This window comes from Perca flavescens, chromosome 1, assembly GCF_004354835.1.
Source record: "Perca flavescens isolate YP-PL-M2 chromosome 1, PFLA_1.0, whole genome shotgun sequence".
NCBI lineage: Eukaryota > Metazoa > Chordata > Actinopteri > Perciformes > Percidae > Perca > Perca flavescens.
Genome location: NC_041331.1, coordinates 22,679,693 through 22,692,264, shown reverse-complemented (window position 1 = coordinate 22,692,264; position 12,572 = coordinate 22,679,693). Strand labels below are relative to the sequence as shown.

Here is a 12,572-nt window from a genome sequence, read left to right as displayed (position 1 = left end):
GGAGGAAAGGCCTTTAATTAAATTAAGGAGCTTAAACTATGTAAAAAAAAAAAAAAAAAAAAAAAAAAAAGCGAGGTAACCTTACTCTGGGCTTTGTGCCAATTCAATTTTTATTGTTTGTTTCTAATAAAAAGATATGCTATCATTATTCAAGGAGTTATTTTTTGTTGGAGGGAAAACAAGTCAAACTCATAAAATATGACCTTTCAGTACCAATTTGAAATGTGCATTTAGTCTTGAAACAATTGGATTTCTTTTACATGTCGGTGTGTCTACTTTAGGACATTTTGTAATCTTTACCACATTTTACATATTTTGTTGGATGCAAAACCGCAATTTTGTGTCGTCTTCAATTAGAATCAGATGTGCTGAAAAGGTAATTTTCCTAGTGTGTAATATATAACCATCTCAGCGCTGTGATACATTTCTGACACAGTGTTCAGTTCTTATGTTTTTCTCCACACTACTGAGATCATTTGTGTTGACATCATGTACTTTTACGGGTTTCCAATCCTCAATGATCCAGAACTGTTCACTGGGTCCTCCAGGGAATGTTAAGTTGGGCTGAAATCTCCTGCCTTATCAAACCCTCCAGGTTGCAAACAGCAGGACATTAGAAACCGCAGCATTACCAAAACCCTTTTCACATATGAACAAAACCTCAAGACTTGTTGGACACTGGAGCCATTATGTTTCTACTGCAACAAAACCATAGACTATAAATGGTCCTTTCTGGCCTATTCTTTTCCCTGTCCTTTGTTGTATGTGCCTTGTGGTGAGTGCGGTATCACAGGTCTTAGCATTGGGGCCAGCAGCATTTCGGAGCAACTGTGCAGGCCAGAAATTCACCATGTAAAATGACAACTGTAGAAAATAATGGAGCCACCACTGCCAAATGACCGTACCAAGATGCAGTCTTGATGTCTTTCTGGGGAAGAGATGAGACAGAGCTAAAGACCTGACCTGGGATAGGAGCCCGCAGACACACACACACACACACACACACACACACACACACACACACACACACACACACACAGGCACATATTATCCAGAGTCATACATTATTTTTATTCTTTTGGCACACATGAACAACTGGACAAAGTATTAATGTAAGCAATCTTCACAATAGCACTTGCTGGCTACAGCCAGTGTCTGGGAGCTGAGCATAATCTAATTTGGATGGGCAAACCCTTGTATGCCAAGGATTTACATTGCAGCCAAAATGCCTTGGTTTGCAATTTCCAAGACAGCAGTCGAAAAGGAGCAGAAAATTGCTTCCAGGGCTGCAGACCAGACAAGATTATATTCAAAGTCTTTGTGAGAGCTTTGCCTGAATAGAGCCCTGGCATCACACTCACACACACGCGCACACTCACGCGCACACACACACACACACACACACACACAGGAGGGACCAGTATAACCACTATAACCAATAGGTTAGGAGTCTGGATTTTGTGGAGCACCAGTGTAAGCTCCGTTTGAATATTTACGGGCTGAGCTTTGGGACATGGGAAATAGACAATTGTAGTCATCAATACTGAGGAGAGGAGGTGTTGAGGGGCATAAAAGGGCAATTCAATAGGTTAATACACTGGCCTTTCACCTTTTGATTCCAGTTAGGGACATGTCAGCAGAGGAATATATTTTATCTCACACAACCTCCAGGGCATCAAATATGCAACGTCTATCGGAACTAAAGTAGGAGAAACTGATGCATCAGTAGGAATCTGTCATACCTGAATATACAGAAATCAACGACAAGGCATGCACAGTGGCCCAGGGCCAATAAACTGCAGATTTTGGCCGGATGACGTGTCAGTCAGTGGCCAAAAAATGTGATTAGTTATATCTTCTCTCTGCTTGGTCTATGGTGTCCTTTTTCTAAATATTAAGGAGAAATACATTTTTTTCTTTTGTCACAGATGCAACAGCTTGCTGAGGTTGACAATGTAATTAGCACTCCGTTTCACTGCGATTACTGAAAATGAGCCATTAAGGTGTTCGTTTACAAGGCAATTTACAGTTTACAGACAAGTATACTATTCATGTCTGCAACAAGGTCTAGCAGCACCTATTACGCGTTTTGGCAAAGATGCTAATTGGCTACACCTGACCAGTTCTGTATTGACAAGATAGATGAAGCAATAGATGTGTGAGTTATTTGAATGTTATGACTGGTTACAACACATCAAGTTTTAACACATCAAGGATAACAAGGCCAAGGTAGGCCTACATTTCAATTTATTTTGTTAATTTTCAAAACTATGCTTTTAGATTCACAACAATTCATTTGAATACATTCTTTACTTTTCCTTTTTACGTCCGAGCCAATAAATATTTATCCACCAAAAGTACTACGACCTGATCTACTAGCCATTTATTCCAGTAAGCTATAAATGCTGATGACACTACGGTAACATGGTTGAATCTCAGCATTCACCATCTGGGTGAAAATATACAGAGATACAGATGCTTGATATTTATTCACCCGTGACCCTGAAAAACATCATGTCCAGTTATAGCTCCAGTGCATAATAGAGGGAAACAATTCAGATGGTTACAAATGGATTCTGATGTACTGTATTTGACCTGTAGGAATACTGGCACATTCTTGGTAAAAGCTTCTACTGGGTGAGGAGGAGATGGTAAATAATGGAACAAAGTAATTGCCCTCCGCAGACAATAATACCTTTAGATAAATATTTCAAACAGGTAAATTGCAGAAGGGTTGTAAAAGGTTTTATTGCACTGATGGGATATAGTTTAAACAAATGAAAAGACTAGAAAGACAATCCGCTCCTGTAAAGCATGAATATTTTACATGTCCTCAGGTTAAAGGCTTGTATACTGGAGAACAGAGAGTGTGATCTACACCATGTTCTCCTAGGTCAATGGCCAGGGAGGGAGGGAGGGAGGGGGGAGAGAGAGAGAGAGAGAGAGAGAGAGAGAGAGAGAGAGCGAGAGAGAGAGAGAAAGAGAGAGAGAGGCATAGTGATAAAGGCTAGGGAGGAATTCATTGTACTGTTCAGACACACTTTTTATGAAAAGATGAATTGATCCATCTGTAAGCAGCACTTAGACCCACTCCTCTGCCCGGTCATTACAGTGGGATAAATCAATATTTAATATCCCCCTCTAACAGCCACGCTGGATGATCTTAACCTCTCCTTAATCCCATTTATGTTACCTTTCCAGATTCTTCTTCATGTAAGCTCTCTCTATGATAAACTTCCAAACAAGACACTGGGAGGTGGGGGGTGGGCTACTATTAAAGACCGCACCATATTTATGTCAGGTGAGGTGCTTTCTTGAAATATTAATATTCTGAAACTGACCAAAGTGAAAGCTTTTATCAGGGGCATTCAAACCATTCGAGTTGGTAGGCTTGTATCAGCAAAAGACTCTCTCTCCTTCTCTCTCATTTCACCACTGAATTACAGCTTACTGTTCTTTATTGCAGCCGAAGGATGAAGATGATAGGGCAATTCTTTTAGCTGACTTGATAAAGCGTGCCTCTCATTTCACACCATCCTAATAGGGCCAGTGTCACTGAAACTTAGAGGTGACGATATCTCACAATGATTTGCACGAGCCAGAGAGTCAAGCACGAGCTTGGTTAAGGTGTCATTCAACAAGACAAACAATGTAATGCAAACAGAGACATGGGTGTTAAGTCTAAATGACTTAAAATGCAATGCCCCAATCACATTTCCTCCTGAAATTGCTAGTTTTTGTGTTTTAAATACTGTAATCCTATTAGTGTACTCAGTAAATAGTATTTCAATTAATGGCCTTTTTATTACTATTTCACATCCACTTACCCTTCCTCCAACACACACACACACACACACACACACACACACACACTTTCTGTCTTGCTTTCTTAAAGACACACTCATTCCTCAGGTGCCAAACACAGACAAAAGGTAGATTACAGGTGAGGAGTGACCGACTGTTTCAAGCATCCCAAGCAAAAAGTAGAATTGATGACTTTGTTTGCCTTGTAAACAAACTAAATGCAGGATGAGTTTTCTGCTGCTGTATGGCATAGCTGCACTAGACCTCCATGCAGAGGAAGGGCCATGTACATCATCCCCACTCACTAAGGCCATAATCAGAAACATACGCCCATTTGGAATAGTTTAGTGTAATAATATCACAATGGAGAAAGACCATAATTCATGTCTTGAAATGGTTGGAAGGCACTCTGGCTTTCTCTTCTTGCGCACGCACGCACACACTCACTCACTCTCTCTCTCTCTAAGACACTCACTCTCTCTCTCTCTCTCTCTCTCTCTCTCAGACACACTCTTTCCTCAGGTGCCAAACACAGACAAAAGGTAGATTACAGGTGAGCAGTGACTGAAAAGAAAATGTCAAAAAAACATTCTCCTCCTCTGAGTAGATTGCTTTAACATACTTTCGAACAGACACGTCTAAAATTCAGAGGAAACAAACTAAATTGTATACAAAAGACTAAGCAGGGAGTAAAAAAAACAAACATTAAGCTCTACCTGCTGAGGACAATGTAGCTGTAGGTGTGTGCGGCCGGTTGAAAATAGCTCTTTACAGGCATTGTTCAGTTACTGCTTTCATGTCATGGCAAATTCGGCTGCTTGGTTGACCATAGGCTCACCTTATTTGGTAGGTGGGGAGGCAGCTGTACTGGCTCCTGTGTACTTGTGCTAAAAGCCTCACATACCATGTTGTAACTAAACAAATAAAATAGCCCGTTTGCTTGTTTAAATTTCAGAAATTTTGACATGATACATTTATGACAGCAGTTTGTCAGTACAAAAATGGCATTTGGATTAATTGATTATATATATATATATATATATATATATATATATATATATATATATATATATATATACACAAAAATGGGGTTTGGATTAATTGATTATATATATATTTATATATATATGATCTTTTTTTGTATGGGTTAGTACGGGCTAACTGCAGGAGAGGCTCTGTCTCTGTCCGCTCTGTGGGCTGCACCAATTTATTTGCTTCACTTCAGTAAGAGCATAGTTGATTGCCACCTGCATAGACAGTGATCTCTTCCAAACACCAAATTAGAGGGAAATCAAAATAGATATTCATTGACTTTTTTACATATACATTGACCTAGTTGAGGCTGTTGGTTGAAAGTGTCAGGTGCTGAAATATTAATGAGCATCGCTCCCAGTTCCTGCCTGCTCCTCACAGCCAACTGGCAACATGGCATCAAGCTGAAGAGAGGAGGACAGCTTTTTTCTCTCCTTGATTGACTCATCGATTGAAGATATTTTTAAAGGGAATCCCTGGGAGTGTGTTCTCCTGGTACAAAGCAGCCCCATCCCATGTCAGGGGACGGAGAGGGCTGCAAGTCTGCTTTAATTGGGCATAGACTTCAGAGTCTTCTTAACCCACACCGGGCACTGCCATGGCCTGTCATCTCTATCACCTCACACCAACATCAACAACGCCTAGTCCTCTAAACACGCACACACAACATATTCATACTCATTTGAGTACATGTACACACTGAACTATGCCAGCTCTTATCACGACCACCCTGGACAAGGATTAAATAATTTTAGCCTTAAGAATTACTGTTATATCAAAATCACCATGTTCCACTTTCTTTAATAGTTTCTTTCCTCCACTTCTTGCTGGGAGAGCCGAGCACTCGTTGTGGTCAACTGCTTGTTTTGTTTTTTTGCTTTATGGAAAAAGTCTGCAATGGAGAAGACCTGAATCAGGGATAAAACAGAGACAGACTATATGATAGTAGTTCTAACCTTGTCTACTCTGCAGTTGTTGAGGCCCACTGAACTGAGGGCGGACAGCTTTGCCTCCATGCCCTGCTGGTGATGTTGCAGCTGTTCCCTTTGGATCTGCTCTCTCATTTTCCGAGCCTCCTGGATGGCCTTCAACACTGTGTCCTGGTCCCCGAACAACGCGGTAGAGTTTAGGCTGGACAGAATATCTACACACACACACACACACACACACACACACACACACACACACACACACACACAGCAGAGTTAGTCTGCGAGGACAACCACTGCCAAAAAATAAAAACAACTTCACACATCTTGACAGTGGCATTTAGTTGTGGGATATGAAGTATCAAAAACCTTGCAATGTGGTCTCCCTGGAAGTGCATACTGTTAGTGTGAGTTTGAAAGAGAGTAAATCTGTGTGCATGTGTGGGATCTTATTTGTGAAGTGAAGGTCTTACCCAGAGATGAGCCCCGGCCCAGGCCTCCTCCGAGTGGGCTGGGGATACCACCCTTGCCGAGGAGACTGTTAGGGCTGCTTTTACTGCCGAGGTACAGGTTTTGTGTCGGGGATGTGGGGGATTTGACAAGATCCGTCGTCTTTGGCCGAGCAGACAGGTTGAGCGGCTGTGTTCCCTCCTCCTACGGCAGCAGAGATAGGAGTATGAGAGAAGACAGATGTGAGTAGGTGCCCACTCCCCTCCATTTTTGGAATGGCTCGCAATTCCCAGACAGCACAGTTCTCCTCTGTTCTTGGTTAATTATACGATCCCTATCTTGACCCACCCCTCCCTGGTTCTCCTCTCCTCTCCTTCCGAACTGTGCCACTGCGATCTTCTTCACAGTTGCCCAGCGCCTTTGTTCACACTAATTAAAGCAGATTCTGTCTCTCTGTACGTCTTCATCTGTTCTCCCTCTCCTCCTCACTGCTCTCGGTGTCTGCACTCTGGTTCGAAGAATAAATAATGACCAGATAATGGCGGTGCCAATGATCAAAGACAGCTGTTCCATTCATCAGATGTCGACTTACATTATCTACTTCATTAACTTGTTTTCTAATTTCACTCCTCATTTGTGCATACTTGGTTTTATCATATGCTTTGATATGCCTATTTCTAAAAAATATGATGTGATTTGTATTGTGTAGCACTGAGATTAGGATGCATGTGTTTGGTGCTATATTTGCTGGGCTGGTTGCAGCATTTTAGACCAGGTAGTGGATGTGAGATGAAGACCACGACTTTTCAAGGTCTCACCCCCAGCAGCTTGTCTACTAGGACCAAACATGTTTTATCTGTTGGTACAAAAAACAAAAAATAAACAATAGGGTGACCCAGGTATGGCTTTTGAGTTTGCTCCTTTGCTTAAAATGGTTTAAAAACGAGTTGGATAAATGTGCACTAAGTAAAAGTAAACTACATGAGTATCGACAATCTGTACAAAGTTGGCAGTAGTTGTGCCAACATTTTTTTTTTTTTTTTTTTTTTACAATGAAAAGTTTTTTTTTTTTTTTTTTTATAACGGAAATGGAATAACACCATTACAACAGTGCTATACAAATGTTGACAAAAGGGAAGCAAAAAGTAGAATTGATGACTTTGTTTGCCTTTTAAACAAACTAAATGCAGGATGAGTTTTCTGCTGCTGTATGGCATAGCTGCACTAGACCTCCATGCAGAGGAAGGGCCATGTACACACACACACACACACACACACACACACACACACACACACACACACACACACTTTCTGTCTTGCTTTCTTAAAGACACACTCATTCCTCAGGTGCCAAACACAGACAAAAGGTAGATTACAGGTGAGGAGTGACCGACTGTTTCAAGCATCCCAAGCAAAAAGTAGAATTGATGACTTTGTTTGCCTTGTAAACAAACTAAATGCAGGATGAGTTTTCTGCTGCTGTATGGCATAGCTGCACTAGACCTCCATGCAGAGGAAGGGCCATGTACATCATCCCCACTCACTAAGGCCATAATCAGAAACATACGCCCATTTGGAGTAGTTTAGTGTAATAATATCACAATGGAGCATAATTCATGTCTTGAAATGGTAGGAAGGCACTCTGGCTTTCTCTGGCTTTTCAACTCATGTTGAAAAGGTCAAAAGAAATAGACTTCATATTTTTTCCTAATATTGAAATATTAAAATAAAATGTTAAATATCATATTTAAATAAATTAAAAATACAATCAGAATGAAATACATTTAAAATATCATCAATCCATAATTCCATATTTGATCACCTTAAATATTACATTTAAGTTAAAACAAAAAAAACTATATTCAGTTTTTTTGTTGTTGCTTAAAACAAATGCTGAATGATTCTGAATAGAAACAACTCAAGCATTCGCATCCTAGAAGAGAAATGTCACTTCGCACAGTATAAATCGTCTTTTAAATCAGATTAGGGCTCACGCTGTTGTTAACAGTCTTTTTCAAAGCCCAAGTGTCTCCTTGTCCAACATATGGCTAAAGCAAAGACAGCCTCAAGGCCTTGTTATTTCTGTGCCAATAACAGTTTGTCTAGCAGTGAAGCTGAAAGCAGACAAACAAAACTAAAGGCAATCTGATTCCATTTTACTGTGTATGTTTGCTTTCCATTGATGTATAATTCATTTTATTCAATTTTGGCAATATTTTTAATATTTTGACTATAATTGGTGTTGTATTACTATCAGCCTAACTGGCATCCATCTAATCTGATAAATAGAGAATTGTGTATAATTTTGTGTGGTTTTATGGCAATCTTTCAATGGAAATCCCAAGAGGCAGGAGACCTGAAGGATTGTGTATGTGTATGTGCGCGCACATGCGTGCGTGCGCGCCAAGAAGAGAAAGCCAGAGTGCCTTCCTACCATTTCAAGACATGAATTATGCTCCATTGTGATATTATAACACTAAACTACTCCAAATGGGCGTATGTTTCTGATTATGGCCTTAGTGAGTGGGGATGATGTACATGGCCCTTGCTCTGCATGGAGGTCTAGTGCAGCTATGCCATACAGCAGCAGAAAACTCATCCTGCATTTAGTTTGTTTACAAGGCAAACAAAGTCATCAATTCTACTTTTTGCTTCCCTTTTGTCAGCATTTGTATAGCACTGTTGTAATAGTGTTATTCCATTTCCGTTATAAAAAAAAAGAAAAGACAAAACTTTTCATTGTAAAAAAAAAAAAAATTAGAAACCATGTGTTCCACAAATTACTGGCTTGGAGCAGCCATAGCCATAGCAACCATGTCCACAGACTTCTGGTTAAGAGAGGGCCTTGTTAAAGCCCCACAGATTGATGGCCTATTAGAGGCTGGGCTCAGCACCGGCCAGCTGAAACAGTGAAGTGGTGAACAGTGTAAATGCTTTTCTATTCAGACAACACCAATCGGCTAGGCTAGGTCAAGTACCACTCAAGGCCTGGGCTGGTGGGTGGGCAGGTTGGAGAAGTTGAGGGTTGTACCTTGACGTGAGTGATGGGGCTGGAGGAACTCTTGTCATTCTTCAGAGAAGAGGGAGAAATGGGCCCACTAGCATTGAGGGACTGGGGGAGTGGAGGCATCTTGGCTCCAGGAGAGACCTGCATGCTGGCAAGCTGGGCGGCATACAGTTGCTGTAGGGAGGTGGAGAAACCGAAACATTAACATCCAAATCCAGCAAACATTCAAAGTTTTATATTCTGTCTTTTCCTCTCCCTAGAACTCTCTTTGCTTCTGTGTCTGCCTTCATCTCCCCCCTCTCTCTCTTTTACGTCTTTCCTCTCTTTCCATAAGGCTGGCAGAGAACCTCCATCAAAGGTCTTAACTGTATTTCAAAGGCTGAACCCAGAGAGAGACAGCAGTCTTAAAAACCACACAGAGATGGCTTTCATTCAAAATACTTGGAGCCCCTATTTTCCACTCATCACAGAGAAAAGTTTGCAGACTGGATGCAAGTGTGTTAGCAAAGATCGCTCATTTCTCTAGATCTACACAGCTTCCTATTTTATTTTTTTTATTTTAAGTTTCTGGCCTGGGATTCGTCTCCACACAGCCATGTAAGACAGTCTCATTCCACAATGTTAGAAACCCAACCTCAGTTGGACTGCCATCACAGAATATGTTAAACACAAGCATTATTAAGGCTTAGAAACCTGCACAAAGAACACTGATGTAATCAACGTTATTTTCCTTGGCGTTAAATCAGTAAGATGTACAACTGTTGGTGACATTACCACACAAGAGGGGGGTTCAAATGACTGGCAAAGCACTCAAAAACAGTTGGGCCTGTAACAGGGTTGAACCCTGAAAGCTCAATTTACATTTCCACCACTGGGCTGATTATGTGGCATATACTAGAAAGGGTGGTTTAAGATGTTGATATGAGGGTTTGGAAGTATTAAAAAACATCTGGTGAGCCACAGACTGCTAATTGTCTGTTGGATCAGATTTTGTAATTCACCCTTTATCCTGGATACAATTACAGTTTAATGTCTTGACATTCAGTTGTCTTCCCCTCTATTATATCATTAAAACCTGAAACAAATAATACCAGACTGATTTGATGATTATTTTTGTTCTTGTTTTTCTGTGCCTACAGAGCCCAGCACTCCCGCACTGCTAAGACTTCTTTTAGCCCCAGGTCTGTATTGATTGGCCACCAGGTAAGTGATGAAATTGGCTTTTTTTCTCCTGCTGCAAATGGCAGGTGTCGGTCAAATAGATGTGCTGTCTATAAAAGAGTGTTACTCCATGTAGCTTTCAACCTCACATCATCAGACAGATAGCACCTCTTAACTCCCCCACTAGCTTGCTATTCTCAAACTAGGTAAACCTTGTGGTTTGTTAGGTTATTCAGTCAGATGATGCTGTCAGAAAGAATCTAATTTATCTTCCTCTGGCCAATCAGCAAACCCGGTCTCATTTCCTGGTTCGACTGGTCACATACAGACCGCGTTTGTGTGAATTGGAAAAAGCGACGCGGCCCAGCTGGCCTCACCTTTGACAGTGTAGATGCAGACGAAAGCCAAACAAAGCACTTTATGTCCATGCACATATCTCCAGTTATAAACACATATGTGCTCCTGTAAGAAACTTTATCACTGCCACATAAGCGGCAGCACAAAAGGCCCATTCTTCCAGGGGACCTGGGGATAACAACAGCACATGGGCAGCGGAAATGACAGACTGATTATGTTCCTACAATGATAGCACTGCCCCCACCTCCCTCACAAACAGCCTTTTGTCTCCAACAGGAATGGACACAGGAGCAGACCCAACTCTATTTTCTTCTCATCTGAGCTAGACTTAGTTAATGTCAGTGGTAAAGGCACTCTGTGTGTCTGTGTGTGTGGCTGGAGCAGGGGGGTTAGAGAGAGAGAGAGAAAGAAAAACAGTGGCAGAGAGAGAGAGGGGAGTCTCCATTCACTGGCTGTCACTCCAGGCTAGTCTTAGTAGAGGAGCAGAAGCTGAGTCTGTTGGACAGATGTTTGCTAACAGGCCTGTCGACGAGCATGCCCCTGACCTTGAGTGAGAAGAACTTTATTGTCCCGGAAAAAGAGCATAATTAGACTTTGCCTCAAATTAGACGTAGTCAAGGTGCCCTTTTTCAGCACTGATTAGCAGGTCAGTGCCATGGGGTGAGAAGCAATGGTTAACAAGGAACACTGCCTCCAAGAGAGAAAGAACAATAAATACAATCAGGGGGGGAAGACAGATGAAAGGTGTATTTACCCACCATATACTGCTCAAGGACAGATATGAAATACCTCAGTGTTTAATGTGTGGAGTCTGGCATTACAGTCTGTCTCTGTGAAAAATAAATTGTAAATTTGCAATGGATTACAAAATGATTGTACATAATTAAGTTAGAAACAACAACCTCACAAAACAGTACAGGATGTTGTCAATTTAAAAGGCATTGTGGTGTCAAAGGCTGAAGGATTATGCATCCTGCCAAGGCTGGTCTCCCTAAGCAGAAGACATCTGCCTGCCTGTTTCCCCCAATTGACTCTCTCACTGATAACCAGTCTTCATATCTACTTGCCAGGTGGGGGCAGCACAAGGTTCATGTTATTTAGGGTCAAGATGAAAGTCAATGCTTGAACTCTTGGGTATTGGAGGAGTAGGCAAAAGTCTGAGTGGAGCTTGGGACCCTTTGGTTTCCTTTTTTTCTCCTTTACGCTCTTAACACTAGTTGTTTTACTCTATTTGATCGGGGAAACCTAGAGCTCTTCAAGGATTCATGTAATACTTCTATTCATAAAAAGCCTTAGAGCCACACATTGGAACAAAAAATCTGGCAAATGAGAATTATGTGCTTGTATATTATAGGTTTTCTGCTCTTTGCTTGAAGGCCATTTTCCATGATTACAGTTTGTATATCTAGTATTACAATACGGTACGTGTTTTTTCTTCAGTTTTTGTCTTTTTCCTAAAAACGGCTACTTCCTAACACAGACACAACGCACATAAATCCGGAGACACACAAACACAAAATCTATGATCCTCCTCCTGACCCCATCAATCCCTGTTTCCCAGTAGAGCGGAGCAGATCTCAGCAAGCATGGATTCAAAGTAAGTGCAGCACGACCAAGGTCAGCCTGTTAGCCTCTGGTAATTAAAAACAAGCCCTCTGGAGGCAGGACAGGTTAAACGGGGAGGTTCACTTTCTTTGCCTACGACATTGAACTGAGATTACACACTGCTGATGATGTTAGACATCTCAGAGGTATGATATGCAATTAAGATGGGCAGCCTCTGTTTGTTCAGTAAAACAAAGCTGATACTGTAGCTCAATATACAATATAAT

At 41.3% G+C, this 12,572-nt stretch overlaps 1 protein-coding gene across 1 annotated transcript in view; it reads right to left on the bottom strand.

Moving 5' to 3' along the window:
• Nucleotides 1-12,572, bottom strand: part of sox6 (SRY-box transcription factor 6) — a 135,122-nt gene that overhangs the window by 19,058 nt on the left and 103,492 nt on the right. Inside the window, 3 exon segments of the mRNA XM_028568814.1 lie at nt 5,793-5,980; nt 6,239-6,419; nt 9,247-9,396. Coding sequence (XP_028424615.1) covers nt 5,793-5,980; nt 6,239-6,419; nt 9,247-9,396 — 519 coding nt within the window.